The sequence below is a fragment of the Rhinatrema bivittatum genome, chromosome 4 (assembly GCF_901001135.1).
Source record: "Rhinatrema bivittatum chromosome 4, aRhiBiv1.1, whole genome shotgun sequence".
NCBI lineage: Eukaryota > Metazoa > Chordata > Amphibia > Gymnophiona > Rhinatrematidae > Rhinatrema > Rhinatrema bivittatum.
Window position 1 is genome coordinate 6559537 of NC_042618.1, and position 21618 is coordinate 6581154.

Below are 21618 nucleotides of genomic sequence, written 5' to 3' on the forward strand. Positions count from 1 at the left end.
ATATAACACTGAGAGACAGGGCCTTCTCTACAGCAGGTCCCCCACTATGGAACTCAATCCCCTTAGAATTACGACAGGAACCATGTCTTCCAACCTTCAGAAAGAGACTTAAGACATGGCTGTTCAAGAAAGCCTTTCCGGACCCTGACTGATGCTCTCCCACCAAACACAGCAAGACTGATTATCACCCACTAAACTAATACAGACTTACCAACCACTGCACGTTCTACTTCTTGTTAAACTTCTTGTTAAACTTCTATCATCCTCTTCTTCAACTCCCAGTTAGAACCATCCTTGTTTTATTGTAACTGCTTTTTCTGCGCACTTGTTATAATTTGTTATATTTTGCAAATGTATACTCTCATGTTATAGTTATGTACGTTTATAATTTATTGATCACCCCTTGTTTTATGTAAACCGACATGATACGAACTCCGTGAATGCCGGTATAGAAAAAACTCAAATAAATAAATAAATAAATAGGGAAAAATAACCCTTGCTGTAGTTACACAATGTTAGGTTCCATATTAGGAACTACCACCCCGGAAAGAGATCTACGCGTCATAGTGGATAATACATTGAAATCATCTGCTCAGTGTGCTGCGGCAGTCAAAAAAGCAAACAATGTTAGGAATTATTAGGAAGGGAATGGTGAATAAAACGGAAAATGTGAGACCGCACCTTGAGTACTGTATACGATTCTGGTTGCCGCATCTCAAAAAACATATTTTTGTGATGGAGAAAGTATAGAGAAGGGCTACCAAAATGATAAGGTGAATGGAACAGCTCCCCTATGAGGAAAGGCTAAAGAGGTTAGGGCTGTTCAGCCTTTAGAAGACAGTTGAGGGGAATATGATAGAGGTGTTTAAAATCATGAGAGGTCTAGAACAGGTAAATGTGAAGTGGTTATTTACTCTTTCAGATAATAAAAGGACTATGGGGCTCTCCATGAAGTTAGCATGGGGCACATTTAAAACTAATCAGAGAAAAGTTTTTTCACTCAACGCACAATTAAACTCTGGAACTTTTTGCCAGAGGATGTGGTTAGTGCATTTAGTATAGCTGGGTTTAATTTGGGTAAGTTCTTGGAAGAGAAGTCCATTAACTCCTATTCCCTGTACGTACCGGATCAGTCCAGACTCCTGGGTTATGCCCCCGCACCTTATATTTACTTGAAAATAATTTACCAAACATCCAGGAGGTACAAGTCCCCCAGCCCTGACCTCCACCCAGACTAAACAAATTGTGACCACTGATCCCTCACAGGGTTCCCTCTTAATCCCTAGTTCCCCCCCCCCCCCCCATCTCAATATCCACAGCCAACAAAATATTAGTGCTAGTTGCTCGCTAACCTCTTGCTAAGGAGTCCTGTCCCACTCAGCAAACCTTTAATAAGTCCTTGTCTTTAAGGCCAATTCCCAAAGCACATTCTTGCAAAAGTATAGCAATCAACAGCTTTGCTTAGCCATTTGCACAATAGGTTAGGAAAAAAATGGGAAAATTAGTAGCCCTGTCTTTAATGTCAATGTCCTTCGAAGAGCCAGCCCAAAGGGACTTAGAAGTTTCCTTTTTAGCAGCTTTGTACAAACTGGGGCAAATGTTCTCCTCTTGTGGCTGCCACCATAGCCAACTAATTCTGGAAATGCAGACTCTTTTTACCTTCATAAAACCACTCTCCTTTATGTCAGTATGCCTTCCAAATCTCCACTTTGTGAATAAAATTAAGTATCCGGGCAATGACAACGCAAGGCAAGTCAGTGTTTTCCTTCTGCAGACCATCCGTACACCCTCTCCACTCTCAGCAGGCAGTGTCAGGATTCCATATGAAAGCTCCACAGTAACCAAGCTTCTCAGAGCAAGACCAACTCAGAATAGGTCACACTTTCTGGTATCCCCACCAGATGGAGCTTATTCTTCCTGGACCGGTTTCCTAGGTCTTCCATCTTATCACCAAAGACTTGCTAGATGCCAACGTCTTCAGCGTTTGGGTACCCTATCCCCCAGCCCAAATGTTTAATAAAGTCACACCGAGTGCTCACCCCCTCTATCTGCTCAATTTACTGACCTTGCCTCATAACGTTTTAGCCACAGCCTCCACAACATCTGTGGTACATTGTTCTATGGGTTCAGTCGCAGGGCCTAGTTCAGAGGGATCTGCCTTTTTAGGATCTCCTACCTTTGACTTATCTTTGTCTTTGCACATCATTTTAGTTGCCATCGCCAGATTTAAAAGTCATGTATTGGCACCAACACACTCCTGACGAGCGTTATTGAGGGTACAAAGGATCATGTTGCAGTTTTGGTGAACATAGAAGAGGGCCCCAGGAGAAAGTCAACACCCATCCTCCTCCTCTCTCTGCATTGCATGACCTCTAGGATTTGTTTTAAATCTGGTGGCTGTTCATTTCACAAAGTGTCCCTTTATTTTAGAATGTTTTAAAAGGCTAAATAACTCTCCTTTACTTACCCATTCTACCCCACTCATGATTTAAAATACTTGTATCCTGTCCCTTCTTAGCCTTCTTTTCCAAGCTGAAAAGCCCTAGCCTGTGACTCTCAGCCATTCCTTCCCCTTTATCATTTTTTTGTCACCCTCTTCTGCACTTTTTCTAGTTCCACTATGTCCTTGAGATGGGACAACCTGAACTGCACACAGTACTTAGCATGCAGTCGTACAGATCCATACAGAGACAATGATATTTTTGCTCTCCTTTCCAGATCATTCTTAAACATTGTTTGCTTTTCTTTTACTGCCATCCCATACTACGCTGAGGATTTCAATAGGTTGTCCACAAGGATTCCAAAGGCCTTTTCCTGGCTAGTGACTCCCAATGCAGAACCTAACATTTGTCTACCTGTGGTGGAGATTTTCCCCAATGTGCAGCACTTTGCATTTATCCAAATTAAATTTCACCTGCTTTCAGATGCCTAGTCTTACACAGTCCCTCTATAGCAGTGGTCCCCAACCCTGTCCTGGGGGCTCACTAGCCAGTCGGGTTTTCAGGATATCCACAATGAATATGCATGAAAGAAAATTTGCATGCACTGCCTCCATAACATGCAAATCTTCTCTCATGCATATTCATTGTGGATATCCTGAAAACCCGACTGGCTGGTGGGCCCCCAGGATAGGGTTGGGGACCACTGCTGTATAGCACCTCACAATCCACGGCTTTTAACAACTTTGAATAATTGCCATTTGCAAATGTGATCACATCACTCTTTGTTCCCTTTTCCAGATTATTTATGAATATATTAAATAGCACAGGTCCCAGTACCAATTCCTGTGATACACAACCAATCATCTCTATCTAGAAAACTAATTAGTCCTATCTGCTGATTCCAATATATCACTTCCTATCTCAACTATTAATTTCCCAAGGAGTCTCTCATGGGAAGGCTATGCCCAATGCCTTCTCAAAATCCAAATACACTATATCAACTGGATTAGCTTAATCTACATATTTATTTACACCTCCAAAAATATGTAAAAGATTGGTAAGGCAAGCCTTCCCTTTGCTAAAACCATGTTGACTCTTCCCACTTGTCATGTCTGTTTATATGGCCGGTGATTTTGTTTTTAAGACTAGCTTCTACCATTTTGTCCGGCACAGACATCAGGCTCACGGGATTAGTTTCCCAGATCACCTCTGGAGCCCTTTTTAAAAATTGGCATCAGGCTCTCCACGCTGTAGTCTTGATTAGTAATTTTTATTCTTAATATATGGATAACGCAGATTTAGCAAAGGAAGGCTGGGCCTTACTAACCTATGAGAATTCTTTGACGGTGTGAACAAGCATGTAGACAAAAAATGAGCCAGTAGACATTATCCAAGGCCTTCTGAAAACCAAATAAAGTGCCTGAAGAGAGACTCCTCAAGAATTTAAAGGATGCAATGTCTTGCTGCAGATAGGTAACTGATTAGAAAAGAACGAGTACGGTTAAACTACTTTTCCAAAAAAAAGTGAATATTGCTATACTTCAGGAATTTTACTGGGACCACTGTTTACATTCATAAATGATCTGCAATCACAAGTGAGGCAATCAAGTTTGTAAACAACACAAAACTAAGTAGTTAAAACACAAGTAGACTGAGGAACCACAGAAGGACCTTACAAGACCAGGAGAGGGGGCATTAAAATGGCAAATGGAATTTAATGTGGACAAGTACAAAGTGATGCAGATAGGATTATTTTTCCCTAACTACAGATACACAATGTTGGGTTTTTGGATTAGGAGTCACCACCAAAGAAAAGTATCGCTGTGTCATTGTGACTGAAATCCTCAGCTCACGGTACAGCAGCAGTCAAAAAAGCAAATAGAATAGGATTATTCAGAAAGGATTGGCAAACAAAACCGAGAATAGATTGCCTCTGCAGAGATCTATAGCATGACCGCACCTTACGGCTCCCTTATGAAGAAACGCTAGTTAGGGCTCTTCAGGTTGAAGACGTTTTTCCACATTTTGTTGCGTTACAGCCTTATTCTAAAATGAGCATGCATTTTCTCTCCTCAAGCTACGCTCAGTACCCCCTAATGACAAAGTGAAATCAGGTTTGTAGACTTGTGCACATTAAAAATAAAAAATTGAAATATTACATTTACATAAGTATTCAGACTCTTTACTCAGTACTTTGTCGAGGCACGTTTTGCACCAATTACAGCCTCAAGTCTTGGATATGATGCTACAATCTTGGTACACCTGGATTTGAGGATTTTTCCCCCCATTCTTCTCTGCATATCCTCTCAAGCTCTGTCAGGTTGGATAGGGAGCATCAATGCACAGCTAATTTCAGGTCTCTCCAGAGCGGGTTCTGGCTGGGCCACTCAAGGATATTCACAGATTTGTCCCAGAGCCATTCCTGCATTGTCTTGGCTATGAGCTTAGGGTCATTGTCCTGTTGGCAGGTGAATCTTCACCTCAGGCTGAGGTCCAGAGTGCTCTGGAGCAGGTTTTAAAGGATCGCTCTGTACTTTTTGTCAGGATCGAGGGAAAGATGAATGAAGTAGTCTCCCAGCTCCTGCAGCTGAAAAACATCCTCAGCATGATTCTGCCACCACGCTTCACCGTAAGAATGGTATTTGCTAGGTGATGAGCGGTGCCTGGTTTCCTCCAGACATGACACGTGGCATGCAGCCAAAGAGCTCAATCTTGGTTTCATCAGACCAGAGAAACTTGTTTCTCATGCTCAGAGTCCTTTAAGTGCCTTTTGACAAACTCCATGCGGGCTGTCATGTACCTTTTACTGAGGAGTGGCTTCTATCTGGCCATTCTACTATAAAGGCCAGATTGGTGGAGTGATGCAAAGATGATTCTCCTTCTGGGAGGTTCTCTCTTCTCCACAACAGAATTCTAGAGTGACCATCTGGTTTTTGGTCACCTCCCTGATCAAGGCCCTTCTCCCCTGATTGCCCAGTTTGGGCGGGCAGGCAGCCAGCTCTAGGCAGAGTCCTGACTGTTCTGAACTTCTTTCATTTAAGAATGATGGAGGCCACTGTTTTTCAGGACCTTCAATGCTGCAATTTTGTTGTACCCTTCCGCAGAACTGTGCCTCAACACAATCCTGTCCCAGAGGCCTACAGACAATTCCTTTCATTTTGTTCTGACATGCAGTCAACTGTGGGACCTTATATATACACAGATGTGTGCCTTTCCAAATCATGTCTAATCAATTGAATTTAACAGAGGTAGACTCCAATCAAGTTGGAGAAACATCTCAAAGATAATCCTGAGTTCACACACATAAACACAGTAACAGAGTAATGATGGCAGAAAAGGGCCAAGTGTTCCATCCAGTCTGCCAGCAAGCTTATGGCAGTTTTCATGCCATACAAGTTACACCCATGTTTCTCTTAAGGGTAGCAGCTGCCACTGCATACAGTTATTCCCAAGTCTTATGATAACCAATACAAAATTTATTGCTAGCAACATTTTTAGTAGGGGATGAGCCTTCTTGAAAATTCAGACAAAGCTATTGTGTTTTGCTTATGGACTTGACCTTACAGGCACTCATGTGGTTTTTCACTTATGAGGGTTAGTGCCATGCTGGGCATGCCTAGTAGGGGCCAGTCAAAGTTCTGGAAACTTTGACAGAAGTTTTCCGTGATTGGGCTCCATCCTGATGATGTCACCCATATGTGAGGACTACCATCCTGCTGTCCTGTGAGAAACAATTTACACACATTTCTACAGACCTATTTTGCTTTGTCATTATGATATTGTGTATAGAGTGAGAAATGAAAAACTGCATATTATCCATTTTAGAAAAAGACTAATGTAACAAAATGTGGAAAAAGTGAAGGGGTCGGAATACTTTCTGAATGCAATGGATATGCTGCTAGCACGATGACGTTCTCCCTTTTCTCTCCCCCCCAAGAAGATGCTAATCCAATGAAAAGCTGAGGTTGATTTAAGGTCTAAGAATAAATCCACAAGCATTTTTTTTTTAAATAACATCTTTAATTAAAGTATCTGCAAAGGCAAAATAGTAAACTTAAAATAGTTCTCAGTACATCAAAATACCAAGTTCTCTAATTGTATCTGAAGCGTGGCTTTTGCTTTTATAATTGTTTTCAAACATAATATCCTGTAGATCAAAAGGACAGCAAACTTAATCTGCAATAGTACAGAATGAATTTTACAAACATAATAAATATATTTGCCCTCCCATACATTATAATAGTATGTACAACAGCAGTTGACAATAGCTCAAAATGAGGAACGAGAATGGGCTCTGCACCCACATTTAAGTCATTCTCCCAAGTTCTTCTGCTTTACCATGGTCAGCAGAACTCCATTAGCAGGTTTCTTCCTGTAAACCAAGTTTACTAGTTCTTAGAGGCCTACAGGACCCTCATCATAAAAAGGCAGCATGTCACGTCTACAGCTGTCCCTTACAAAATCTACTACGAGCAGGGCACAAATTGGAAGTATACCGAATTACTATTAGAAGCCATAAAAAAAAAAAAAAAAAAAAAGGTAAATCTAAAAATAAATCTCTTTAAAAGTAATCCAAGGACAGATTTATGAAAGACCGTAAAGAAATGGTAGAACCAGACAGTATAGACTGAAGCGTAGGATACATTTAAATTAAAATAGACTTTTTCAAATTTAGCTCGTACAGATAAGGTGACTCCTGAATAGCTTTCCAGATAAGCTTTTTAAAAGAAAAAATAAATTTATTTAGATGATAAAAATATCGCTGGGTATAGACATGTACAGGAAACATCTGATGCTTTTACAATTAGTCAACAGCTTCTCCCATAGGAACAGGAGGGAAAGCACTTTGATTAATCAGGATCCACGATGGCAACAATGTAAACAAACTGCAAATATCTAGTCAAAACCTTTCCATTGTCTTTTTGTGCACAGAAAGGAATTTTATCAAAGCCAAGCAAAGAATACGGAATCTTCCCAATTTCAAACAGTCCCAGGTCAAACCACCTTCCATGAGCTGGGGAGGCAGCGCTCCCATGTGGAGACCCAGGTCTGATTCCCGAGTTTGGCACAAGCTCCTTGGCCCAGGAGGGCTGGGGACGTTAGGGGTTATTCGCAGCCCTTGATAGAGTCCCAGCTATCACATGATGGTGACAACCAGAAGCCAAACTTGGGACGCAGCAGAAGGAACGGATCCCTTGCCGGGACTCTTGCTGCAATGGCTGCATTAATACGGGAGAGGGTTACAAATGGAGGGAAAATCCCAAGACACAGAAGGGTAACACAATCCCAAGCAGGTCTCAGAGCCAAAGCACCGTCCAAAGAAAAGACAATTCTTATTAGAAACACTATAAGTTGTGTAACTCCAGAACACGTTTATACACAGGTCTGATAAAATGTGCTGGGTTCTATACCATTGTTTACCACCAATCCCTGGCACCCATTGTCAGGCCTTGAGTGTAGCACTCAAATCATGATCTGTGTAAAAAAGACAAAATCAAAAACCCCAAACCACCACAACTTCTCTTCAGGGCGCTGCACAGTCCCCCAAATTCTGTAACCTCGGATCTGCATGGTGAGAAGGGGTTTTCAGATCAGAGCTCTTTCAACACTTTCTTCTATGGAGTGCTCTCTCCCACTGAAAAGAGAGACCACCATTCTCCCTTCTACTAAACCTGCTCCCACCCTCCCCCCCAAACAAAACCCCCCTCCTTTATCACACTAATTGTCTTAGCTGCCCATTACTGTACCAGTACCAAACCTGACACCAAGATTAGAAGACTGGCCTGAAAATGCAAAAGCCCTTAAACTACGATACTAGTTCACCTTATTTGGAAATTGAGTTTAGTGCCAGTGTCAAGATTTTATAGATAAAAATGAATTCCACAACCATGGAGAAGGGATTACACACAGAACTGTACCTTCAGAGATTAAGAATTATAGTTGGTTTTCAGGGGCTTGTGTTTGCAATTTGTGGAACAATTTGGTTCATGACGAGAGACTGCAAATGACCATCTATTTTAAAGTATTAAAAAACAAGCTATAAACATCGTATGTAAGCTACCCTGTGTCTGCAACTCTCTAAATTCATTCCCTTTCAAAATGTTCAGATAAAAGCAGGACATTTGGGGCTGTTGAATACTTTGCTTTCCATCTGTAATTCAGCTGAACATGAGCACTAGTGACTGCATTGCTCCGGGACATAAAGCTTAACCAACAGACAAAAAAGTTATCTCAACCTAAAGAGACTCCTAGCTGCAAAGGAGACTTGGGTTTTTCAACGCTCTGATGCACTAACCTAAGAGGCCGATAACGTCAAGTTGGTGATTATTCTGAGGTCATCCTTTGGCTCCAGTAGTGACAGTAAAACTTCTTCCCGAGTTATAGAAGAGAGTGTTTCCTGTACTCACATTCAGTGATCACAAACGCGTCGCTTCTTCCAGGGTGTGCGGACACTATCATGTTGGAGTTTTAAGAAAGCCCTGTCAGAGGTCTAACAAACCTCCCCCTCTTCAATGCGCTCTAGACATGGCAGAGACGCCAACAGAAAGTCCGGCGGCTGGAAAAACCACCCCAGAAATCCTGAAAGAGCATGTAATTAGCAGTTGCCAAATGGAAAAGATTTTTTTTTTCTAAATGTAGCATTACTTGAGAGTCAAGTATGGAAGGGTCACTAGATCTATGGTAGAGGAGAAAAGCTGCTGTTGGTCCCCTATAAAGTCTAGCGGGACTTGAAAAGCAATACATCTACAAGCCAGGAAGAAAATGGAGCATGCTCTTTCCTGCGCAGGCAGGACTTCCTACACCTAGGTGAGGGTGAGGAGCTGCTCAATGCTTCATATTTTGATATAAGATCAGAAGAGTGTGATTTGGGGATCACCACAAATATTTTTGAAACCTAGATCTTTAGTACTATAGGGCCATGGCTTTCTGGTGGAACCCCCCCCCCAAAGATTCTTAATCCAACAGGGATCACATTATCTTCTTGTGGAAAATTTTAGAATTTGCAGAATTCCGATGGACCTGTGAAAATGGACAAACCTTGTTTTTGCCCTCAGAAAAAACTGCCCATGCAGCTTTATGCCAAGACTATACTAGCGGCAAAGACTGCTCAGTTTACACTTCGTGCACACATGAATGCAGAGAATTGAACTTTTCCAGCTGTAAAAATAAGGCTCTTAAATTCTCAGTTTAAGTACAGCGAATCCTGTGACAACTGAGAAAAAGTGAAAGCAGACAGCAATCATTTTCCCTGCTTGACAGCGACAGCAACTGAGAACGGTGGAGCTGAGAAGATAGGCGCATTACCAGCCAACTCAGATTACTGTTGCCCATGGGGAAGTTCATCCAAAACCTGTGCTATTGTGTGTGTGGAATGCCTGACAAGTTCACAAGGAGGAATAAAAGCTTGCTGGATAAGTCTTCCCCAAAACTCTCATACTAGACATGAGTTAGACTACAGCGACACTACCGTCCAGGCTCAGGAAAAGGCAGCTGAAATAATTTCCACTTCACAAGAAGGGTTTCTGCAAACAGAGAGCAGAGATAGTCCCACAATGCTATAAAAGCAGTCCCCTACAACTCGCAAGTTACGTTTACAAAGTGAATTCTCCTGGGAAAGCTTCCTGTAACCTCTATGTAAGTTTATCTCCATAATAAGAACTATTTTCAACAATAAACCTGTTCTCCTAATTCAAGTCTAGCATCCAAAGCTAGCCCCCCTGCAGGAAGAACTCCTGAACAAACCATATAGTGCTCGGAGATGATTTTACAAAGCAGCACCAAGATTAAAATCTAAATGTAAAACCTTTCATTCAGTTAAGTTTAAAATTTGTTTTGTTCTTAAAAGAAAAACCACAATATGAAAATATGCATAAGCAGAGTTTGGTATAATTAGGTTTCATGAACATTTCAGAAGGGCTAACTTGTCAACGTGTGAAAGCACTGTTAAAGCTTTCTAGATGTGCTGTGCCATTTCTTCCTTCCCCTGGATTGTCTCAACAGTACTCTCAAGAAAGATGGTACTGAAAACCCAGAAGGACAGCTTGAATCCTGTCCTACTGTGAAATGCAATTAAGCGACTGGTGTCATGCCACACGTGGGGAAATCAGAGACTAAGGGCCAGATGTACTTCATTGTGTACGGAGATAAAACCATTCCCAAATAGCCACAGTACATCTGGTCTTTAGTGGCATATTCAGCGGTAAGCCTTGCTCTCCTCCCAAGGAGTAAGAGGTACTTGCAATGATCTCTAGGCCAAGCAGTTGCACCAAATGGAACTGCAAAGTAAGCAATCTTACCCTTTCACTCACAGGTGCCAGGAAAGCTGGAAAGGCTTGAGGGAGCATGGGGAGAAAAGAGCCAGGCTGCAGCCTGATGGGACCTCGTCACAAGATGACATTTCATTGGTCTAAGAGTAGCAGGTATGACTGTCGAATAGGATCAGGCAGCAAAGTGCTGGTGAGAGGTGGGCTCCAAGCAAAACTTGAGACATGAGGGGGAACAAGAAGGTGGCCTTAAAATGAAAATTATACAACAAAATCCTACACGCCAATGAAAGTTAAAGTATTTGTTCCATTTTTAAAAATTGTATGGCTGTAATAATAAATAAAGGGAAGGCTATCTGCTTCTGGGGAGCGTCTTCATCAATAGCAGGAAGCCCGGCCTGCCGGCAACACAGAACCTCGAGTGGTAAAGAAAACGCCCTGGAAATGGATAGTACTAGGGGTTAACAAGTCCATCGAGATGCACGTGTGCAAACAAACTGCAACCAATCACATGCCTCCAAGTTCTGAACCTGTCTATCACAGTAAAACAACTCAAAGCAGCCATTTAACACCAACCTAAATTAAACTAGACATGAGCTGCCCTCTGCCAGGGAGTTTTCTGAGTAACAGTCTATACAGTATTTCCAAGTCTGTTTAAAGGGGTGCACAATTTCACTGAAATTAACCAAACTGGTAATCCCATCCATCTACAAACATACTGCTGCAACAGTTCACTAAAAATAGGAATTTTCTACAAAGGGTTAAAAAAAAAAGGGGGGGGGCTGGTGCCAAGGATCTCCCCCCCCCCCAATACGATACACTGAAAGCACGAAAAAGCTGAGCCCGTAAAACCAAGAAACTTAAAAACACTTAGCGCATTCTTTATTGCTTTAAAACAGCAGCAGTCTTTTCTGGGAGTAAGGGGACGGGAGGGACAGAGTATTGTAACCAGTGAAAAGTGTACCCCAAAACCAGCTGACTAATTCATTCTGAAAAGCCACGTGCTGGATCGGTACTCGACAATCTTATCCTGACCAAACGCACGGGTCTAACCGGAATGGAGTAAGCGGCTGTTCTCTTGCATCATATAACACAAACTATCCACATCCCTACCACTTCCTTCTGCTTACGTTTAAGGCCCAATGTGTTGATTGAGGCTCAGCAATCTAGTCCAAGTGCTTGGGCAGTCTGAGTCAACAGGAGCTTGCATTGCATAATTAGGGAGGAGACTGGTGTTAAAGGTTTGCTATCTTTATTACCGTCACAGACAAGTCTGAATTATTTTATGTAATCACCGACCCTGTCAGCAAATCACAGACAAGACCGCTGGGCTAGGTACAGATACAAGTATAAAAACCCTACTGCGTCTTTAATATAGATATGAATTGTGAAGGACCATCACATCCGAGACCAACAATTCTACACTTGTTGCTTTTGATGTGGTAATCATCAGTCCAATGAGTTCCACTATTAAGATGTCAAACAATTACAATTAAATACTTTTATCAAAACACCACCCTGGTGTACTTAACTGAGGCTGTAGAATCAATGTCGCCATTCCTCAAGCCCATTGTACTGAAACTGGGTCTCCTATGGGCTGCGTGGTGGTAACCTTATCCAGAAATTAAAATGTGCGCACACAGTTTGGGATCTTCACATTAAATTCTATTATTCCTCGAGGACTAAATGAAGAATTGGAGTGGTGTATTGGGATCTAGCACTGGTCGGTCAGCTGGTTTTTGTTGCAATCATGTGATGTGTTTTGCACCCTAGAAAAGGCTGAGTTGCTGAATCAAGATGGCCGGAGAAGTGTGACACCGAGAGCACGCCTGCAGTCGTTACACGAAGCGGCCCCCTGAAGCAGATAGTTTTGAAACACAGGGCCTTGCCAGGCCGAGACAGGTGGTCAAGTCGACTAATATCAGGGCGTGAGGAATGGAGGCGCTGATTCTAAGACCTCATTTAAGTACACTAAGGTGGTGTTTTTTTAAAGTATTTTTTGGTTGCAATTGTTTAAAATTTTCAACAAAAGAACTGGACATTAATAGTGAAATTCACCAGATTGATGATTATCACATTAAAACCAACAAGTGTAGAATTATTGGTCTCAAATATGATGGTCCTTCACAATTCATAAATATTATTAAAGAGATGCAGAAGGGATTTTACACATAATTTATTCATCTACACATCTGAGGAAGGCATTGGAGCTTTAAGACAACATCTCTAGCAACAAGTACTTAGCCCGCTTATCCACTGCCACTTTAATTGATTTCTATACAAATTGGTTGACTGTTCCTCACAAGGGATATGAACTAGCAACAAATTTGCAGTCATCTTCAAACTGCACCAAAAATGCAAAAAACCGACAGTCAAAGCGCTTGGTTACCTTTCAGCTGCAAGAGATTTAATTACAAGCTTCACAACTCTTGCTGTGAGCTCCACTGGGTCACATACTGAATAGAATACTACTTATCACAAAGCTCCTAAGAGAGTACAAAGACATTGAAAAAAAAATGTATTCGCTGACATTCAGATTCTGATAATAATCCAATATAATTATGCTTAAATATCAATAATAAATTCCACTTAGAACTAATGAAGCCTACGCTGCAGAACACATCTATATATGAATTCAACAAAAAAAAAAAAAAAAAATTTAAAACACCCCCTCCCCTCGACATGCTGAAAATTTGGTGTGGGTAGGAAACTAAACACAAATATAACACAGAGAGAGAGAGAGAGAGAGACACACATACAGTCATACCATAAGCTTTCTTCTCTCCAGGAAAGTGGTTAAAAAACAAGTTTCTGTAACAATGGCTTGAAGTGACATTTGTTCTTACAATTCGACTGGATAACATTGCATTTCTTGAGAATTGTATTTATTTGATCTTAAAACTGCTGGGATACATGGTCACGCTCCGGCAAGCCACAAAATTATTTATTCAGGCATGCTCTCCAGAATACTCTCCTGTTGCTAGCAGAACTGCAGTGGCAACAGTATTGTCCTGTCTAGCAATGTAAGTTTTGCATTTTAGAAGAGAAATGCTTTTCCAACAAGTCTAGCAAGACTGCTGTATATCTAATCAGAGACCAAGATGAGCTGTGGCTTTGAGAAATTGTTTCTCAACCTTTGCAGCAGAAACAGTATTTAGAAGGTTTCATAAGCCTCATTTGTAATTTTTGGTCTTAAGATGATCTCAGAAAGGATTGATAAATATCCTGCCGCCTTCTGGAATCACATCTAGCACACGAGGGCAGGCTTAGCTTTTTATGGGCCCATTCTTTGGAATTCAATACCTAAGGAAACCTGGGAGGAGTTTAACTTTCTGAGATTAGGAAAGGAGATCACAGCATTTTATGGAGTGTTATGGGGGAGTAAGCTGAAGGTTGGGCCTGAATCCAATAAACCCAGGCTTTGTCACAGGAAGGGTAGATCTTGTTGATTAGAGACATCATTTAGTTCTTGGAGGAAGGTATCCATACTTTTGGGAACTTGTGGGGGGAAGGGATTTTGAAGGGGAGAGAGGATATAAAACTCTTTCCAAGCTCCCTGTCTGGTTTATATAATGTAAGGAGTGTTTACTTATATTGGGTTTTAAGTTAAGTTATTTGGTTAATTTAATGATTATATTTTATTTTGAAATATGTTTTACTGTAACTCACCTAGTATGTTGCAAGGGCGTTTATATTCAGGTCACAAAAATGTCAGGTTTGCTCCACACATGGTAGGGGAACACAACCCTAGTAACGTTCAATTACTGGCCAATGGCTTTTCTCAGTTAAATTCAACCCCTTGTGCTTGAATTTCCATTGGCAGAGTCTGAAAAATGGCAATAAATTGCTGAGCTCCTGACGACCCCTAGAGAAAATCCGAAGCACCAGCACACAGTGCCGGCTGGAGAATATTTTTCCCCACAAGCTAACTTGATGTACTTGGGCATTACACCTTTAGGTACTGAGGCAGCAGAACGGATGCCAGAACTTTCCAATAATTTAAGTCCAAGACTTGTTTAAATTTGCATGAACCTCAGTTTCATACACAGAAGCAACACAGAATAGGTGATAACCAGATATGCAGACTGTAGCCCTTCTCCTCCCATTCTAGCAACGGCCAACGGGTTTAGAGTCTCTTTGAATACATCAATAATTTTAACAGAGCTGATTTAAAAAAAAAAAAAAAAAGTTTTAAAAAGCCACATGCACATTAGTAATGTTTGCAGACTGCTGTCCCGCCTGAAGCAAGCTTTTACAGAATATATCACGAAACATATAACAGTAATACCCTTCCAGAATCCTCTCCCCCATCTCATCAACACAAAGCTTCAACTCAGTGATTACTGAGCAGAGTTACTTCCCATCCTGTGAGGTGTTACACAGTTTACTACTACAAAGGTACTGCTGTCCCAGGAGGAATCCTCTTCAAGAGTCAGCAACAACAAAAGCAACCTCTGTCCAGGACCTCCAGCTCCTTCACTCAACCCCCCCCCCCTCCCCGAGCTAAATCACATCTTCCAAATTTTAACAATGCGCCGCTAAAACCCCCCCTTCCCAAAGATGGGCGGTATCACAGGTGCCGACGACACACTGTAGTTTAAGTGTATGAAAACCACGGAAGGTGAAGAGAAACAGGATACAAATACGTCCCAAGAGTATTTCCTGGCACCTGGAATTTTGATTTTGACCACAGAACTATAATGGAGATCAGAGACAGAGGAAGAGGTAAGTAAAGGTAACCTGGTCGTCCACCAAGTAGCAAATGCAAAAAGCCTTAAAGAACACCCAATCAGGAGAGCGACTGCAGATAACCTAGGGTAGATGAAAACATTGCTCATTTCTAATGCTTACTCAAAAGCCAGCTTACAACATGATTGTTTCTCCATCATGTGCCCAAGCAGCTCCATCAAGAAGGGAGGTACAAATGTAATCGGGGGTCTAACACCATTATAAATAGTCATCTTTAAAATTAAAACCATTCAGAACTCAGATTGCCAGCCTCCTACAAAACGTTTCCAGATTTTGTATGAAAAGCCAGGGGAAAAAGCTTTGTTCCACTCTTCCCAGCCATCCCAAGGAAGTCCTTTGTCAGCTTGCTGCTGGCTCATCCAAGACGAGGCACATGGACGAGAGAGTGTGGCAGTAGAAAGCAGCACATGCTTTTGTGTTACCAGCTGTAATTACATGTATGTGGAGCAATGGCAACCACTTACCCTCCCCACCCTCCCCCAACACTGCAAGCTGTTGTCCTTTGTGTCCTTCCCGTTTCAAAGCAGAGCCTAGGATTTTCACATTCTGCCATTTGTTCCAGTAGTCTTAGCTTCTCAGACTCCACAGTTCTGCAACGCACAGATTCTAAAAAATAAAATAGAAGTTGGAACGCGTCCGTGTCTTCATCCTGTCCTGCTTTATCTTTTATTTTTGTATTGATTTTATTTAGATGAGTTTTCTTGTAATTTTTCTTGATTTTTTTTTTTACAATGTTTTTTTTAATTAATAAAAAGATTTCACCATTCTGCATCACCAATAGCTTTGGAAAACACATAATCCCTTCCATTTAGGTTCATGATACCGTCTTTGAGGTGAAACTTCCATTTATTTTTACTTCTGTGTATCTTTAAAAAAAAGAAAAAGAAAAAAGTGTTATATTTATTCAGCATGTAAGAAAATCAGCAAATCAGAAACAGTGAGAAAGCTTACGGTAGTCAAGCATCCTATGGAAAGCAGAGTTGCTCACCTGTAACAGGTGTTCTCCTAGGACAGCAGGAGGTTAGTCCTCACATGTGGGTGACATCAGATAGAGCCCGGCACGGAAAACTTTTGTCAAAGTTTCTAGAAGCTTTGACCAGCACATTGAGCATGCCCAGCCTGCCGCTGTCCACGCGTCCATGCGAGGTCCCCCTTCAGTCTTGTAATATAGAAAAATATGAGCAAAAAAAATAAAACAAACCAGAGGGAGAACCCAACTCCATGGGGAGGCGGGTGGGATTCCTGAGGACTACCATCCTGCTGTCCTAGGAGAACACCTGTTACAGGTAAGCAACTGCATTCTTAGGACAAGCAGGATGGTAGCCCTCACGCGTGGGTGAGTGCCAAGCTCCAGACTGTCCCTGCTAACAGAAGAGACCAACAGCGGTGGAACAAGGTACCAATGGGCACAACAACTGCGGCGTTGTGGGTCACTAGGGGACTGTCTGGTTCCCACAAGAAGTATGAAGAAGAGTTGGGTTCAGGTCTGGAACAGGTTGCGCAGGACGGATTGACCGAAGGCACAGCCCTGACGCCCATCCTTGTCCAAACAGTAGTGAGCCGCAAACATGTGAAGAGAACTCCAGGTTGCGGCTCGGCAGATTTTGACGACGGTGACTACACGCAAATGAGCCACTGACGTCACCATAGCCCGCACAAAGTGAGCCTTTACTCTGCCAGCTAGCGGAAGGCCTGCCTGCGCATAGCAGAAGGCAATGCAATCCATCAACCAGTTAGATAAGGCCTGCTTACCCACTGCCACTCCCAGCCTGTTGGTATCAAAGGACACAAAGAGCCTAGTGTCAGCCTCCCTAAACTGGACTATTGTCCCTAGTGTCAGCCTCCCTAAACTGGACTATTGCAACTCACTCCTCCTGGGCTTGCCAGCCAACACCATCAAACCACTTCAGATGGTCCAGAACGCGACAGCCAGAATTCTCACTAACACCAAAAAATGGGATCACATCACCCCTATCCTCCAAAATCTTCACTGGCTGCCCATAAAATTTAGGATACAATTTAAATCCCTCATGATGATTCACAAGGCTCTTCACAACATCTCCCCCCTCAACCTATCCTTCCAACTACAGCAACACGTCTCCAATAGACCGATCAGAAGTGCATACCAGAACATGCTTCACACCCAGCCAACAAAAACCTCATTGAGGAAACGAGCTCTGTCCACTGCAAGTCCCCATCTTTGGAACCTGCTCCCACCGGACCTCCGCCAAGAACCATGCCTTCCGACATTCAAAAAGAAGCTAAAGACTTGGCTATTCACTCAAGCTTTCCCTGAGAGCTAAAATCTGGTGAAGCGACAGACGATATACCTACCTCTGTACATTTGTTCCTGATTTATGGTTCCTGATTTATGGTTCACAGTTACATTTAATTGAGTTTATGAAAGTTTCTCTTTTAATAGTTTTCCTGTATACTTGTGTTAATGTATTCTGCCTTGAGGCGACTGTTTTAATGTATTTCCGCCCTGGAGGCGACTGTTCAGTTCCTTGTAAACCGGTGCGATATGTATTCTTTACAGGAACATCGGTATATAAAAATTAAAAATAAATAAATAAATAGTGGACTGCCTATCGCCGGCTGTGCGATCTAAATAGAAAGCCAAGGCCCTCTTGCAGTCCAACGTATGAAGAACCCATTCCCCTGGGTGGGAATGAGGCCTCAGAAAGAAGGTGGGTAAAACGATGAACTGATTGAATGGAAATCAGATACGACCTTGGGCAGAAACTTAGGGTGCACACGCAAGACCACACGATTGTGAAAAAAGAGCCTTGTGTACGGCGGGTACGAAATCAAGGCCTGAAGCTCACTGACCCTGTGAGCTGAAGTAATTGCCACCAGGAATATAACTTTTCAGGTGAGGAACTTCATGTTGCAGAAACGCAGCAGCTCAAAGGGAGGACGCACGAGCCATGCCAGGACAATGTTGAGGTCCCAGGATGCAACAGGAGGCTGAAGAGGGGGCTTCAGCTGGAGGAGGCCCCGCATGAAACTGCCTACTAAAGGCTGAACCGAAACAGGCTTGCATGTGACCCCGATGGTACGCTCTGACAGCGCTAAGGTGAACCCTGACTGAGCTGGTTTGGAGCCCAGGCTTGGAGAGGTGCCACAGGTAGTCCAACAGCTGGGAAAGGGGACATGAGAAAAGATCCAAGTCATGCCCTGCACACCAGATGGAAAATCTTTTCCACTTCAAGCTGTAGGACTTCCTAGTGGAAGGCTTCTGAGATGCCACTAGTACCTGGGAGACACAGTCTGAGAGCGCCAAGGACTGAAGAACTATGCGCTCAACATCAGAGCCAGCGCCGGAAGTTCAGATGGCTCAGGGCGCCCTGATCCAGCGGAGATGAGATCGGGCGCAGTCTCCAGCCGGATGGGGGCCCGCACCAACAGGTCCTGCAGAAGCGGGAACCAGATTTGTCGGAGCCAAAAGGGCACCACAAGGATCATGGTCCCTCTGCCCTTTAGAAGCTTCAGCAGTATCTTCAAGAGGAACGGTAGAGGAGGGTATGCATACAGCTGGTCCCTCCCCCAGTGGAGGGAGAAGGCATCGCAGGTCGGATGTTCACCTCTGGCCAGAGGGAGCAGGACCTGCTCACCTTGTAGTTGTGAGGGGAGGCAAAAAGGTCCACATCCGGCATATCCCACCGGCGAAATAGCTCGGCTGCTACCACCGGGTGGAGGGACCACTCGTGTGGCTGGAAGGAGTGACTCAAGCAGTCCGCCAGCACGTTTAGATGTCCCAGCAGGTATGTCGCTCGCAGTGACATCCCCTGTAAGAGAACCCAGGTCCACACTTGCACCGCCTCGTAACAGGAGGGACAAGCCCATGCCTCCCTGCTTGTTGATATACCACATCGCTACTTGGTTGTCTGTCCGGATCAGGACTTCCTTGCAAAATCACCAGTCTCTGAACACCCACAAGGCATAACGGATCGCCCGAAGCTCCAGGAAGTTTATCTGACAGTGGGCTTCAGAAGTGGTCCAGAGACCCTGCATGTGGATGCCATCCACATGGGCTCCCCAGCCCTGAGGAGAGGCGCCTGTGGTGAGGATCACCTGAGGCGGAGCAGTTTGGAAGGGGAATCCCCTCTCCAAGTTGGAGAGGTTTTCCCACCAGGACAGAGATACCCGCAGAGATTCTGTGACACTGACGCGAGTCCCGAGGTCCTGGGAGGCCTGCCGCCATTGTGATCGCAAAGTCCATTGAGACCTCTGCATGCACAGACTGAGCAGAAGGCGGGCAAACACCTGTCGGCTGTTGCGGACAAGGGCTGCCAGCGAGGTGAGGGCCCGATCCCAGGGTAGAAACGCTTTTGCCAATGCCGTGTCCAGCCTGGCCCCTATGAAGTCCAGCTGAGGAGACTAGCAGAAGTGAGACTTGGGGTAGTTGATAACAAACCCCAAGGCTTGCAGCTTCTGCATTGTCAGGGCTAGGGCGCTCAAGGCCCCTGCGCAGGAATTGCTCGACCAACCAGTCACCTAGGTACGGGAAACATGCATTGCCTGATGTCTGAGATAGGCTGCCACCACCGCCAGGCATTTGGTGAAGATGTGGGGGGCTGAGGCCAACCCAAAAGGCAGCACCCTGTACTAGTAAAAGGCGGTCCCCACCACAAAGCAGAGATACTTTCTGTGGTCGGGGAAAATGGCTATGTGCACGTAAGCCTCCTTGAGGTCAAGGGAGCAAAGCCAGTCTCTTGAGGAGGGGAATCAGCGTGCCCAGAGAGATCATCTTGAACTTTTCTCTTGCAAGAAACTTGTTCAAGACCCTGAGGTTGAGGATGGGGCGCAAGCCACCATTCCTTTTTGGAATGAGGAAGTACCTCGAATAGAACCCCCAGCCCTGCTGGGGGCAAGGGACCGGCTCTACCGTGCCTGCTGTGAGAAGGACGGAGAGTTCCGTTTGAAGCATGAGCTGCTGGGCAGACGAAACCCACGATGGACATGGGGGGAGAGGTCCTTGGGAGCCGACTGAAGTTGAGACGATACCCCCAACGGTCCAACATAACATCCTCCCAGCGATGGGCAAAGCAGAGGAGCCTGCCTCCTACTGGGGGATCCGGTGGCAGGGATACACTCAACTGACTTTCGTTCTCTCGCCACCAGTCAAAAGCCCATAGCCGGGGCTTGCTGGGACACCAGCTAGGGCCTAGGCCCTCGCTGCTGGCGAGGGCAGCCCCTGAAGCTAGTGCGAGGCAGATGAGCCTGGGAGGCCGGAGGATAATACTTCCATCACCTGTAGAAGGGCTTCCGGGGGTTCCGGCCTGGAGGATTTCCTGGCAGAGTACAGGGCATCGGAAGCACTGGTGGAAAGCTGCTGAAAGGTGTCATGGTGGTCCTTCAATTGCGCTACCGCATCCCGGACCTTATCTCCAAAGAGATTTTCACCTGTGCAGGGGCGGCCAGCAAGCCTTTCCTGCACGTCTGGACAGAGGTCAGAAACTCTGAGCCAGGCCATTCTCCGGGCACCTATGCCCACTGCGGGATGTCTCAAAGACATCATACGGTAGGTAGAATGCACCGCATGTTTGCCAGCTTCTAGACCCAGTAGGATGATGGCAGAGTGCGCCTCTTGCTGCTATTGGGGCAAACCCTCTGTGAGGTCCTGGACCCGTTTCCAGAGGTTCCGGTTGTACTGGGTCATGTATAGCTGGTAGGCGGAAAAATGTGTGACCAGCATAGTACCATGGAAGACCTTCCTGCCCAAAGCATACAGCTCCCTATGCTCTCACCCTGGGGAGGGGGCAGATGTGTGTGCAGGAGTGCCAGGCCTTCTTCAGAGCAGACTCCATGACCACTGACAGGTGGGGGAGGTGTCGTTTCTCAAATCCCATGGCTTGCTGCACCAAATAGGTGGCATCAGCCTGTTGACAGGGGAGATCGAGATAGGATGCTCCCACATCCAGAGGAGGTGGTCCTTGAAGATGTCGTGGATGGGAACTGCCACGATCTCCTTTGGAGCGCTGACAAACTGCAGTACTTCCAGCATCTTATTTATACCGACGTTCGTATACACATCACATCGGTTTACATGGAACAGGTATGTTAAGATAACGAACGAACGTTTACATATAACAGCTGGTAATATAAAAATAAACAAAAATGGGAATATGCGAATGGATTACAAATTTTCAAAGGAGGAA

General features: G+C 44.2%; 1 protein-coding gene across 2 annotated transcripts in view; it reads right to left on the bottom strand.

Annotated features, from left to right (window-relative positions):
• Nucleotides 1–12695: 12695 nt before the first annotated feature.
• GTF2A1 (general transcription factor IIA subunit 1) overlaps nucleotides 12696–21618 on the bottom strand; it is a 100826-nt gene continuing 91903 nt past the window's right edge. For both annotated transcript variants that reach the window (XM_029597708.1, XM_029597709.1), the window contains exon 9: nucleotides 12696–16320. In XM_029597708.1, the coding sequence (XP_029453568.1) occupies nucleotides 16213–16320 (108 nt within the window). In that variant the 3' untranslated portion in view covers nucleotides 12696–16212. The remainder of the gene's footprint in view (nucleotides 16321–21618) is intronic.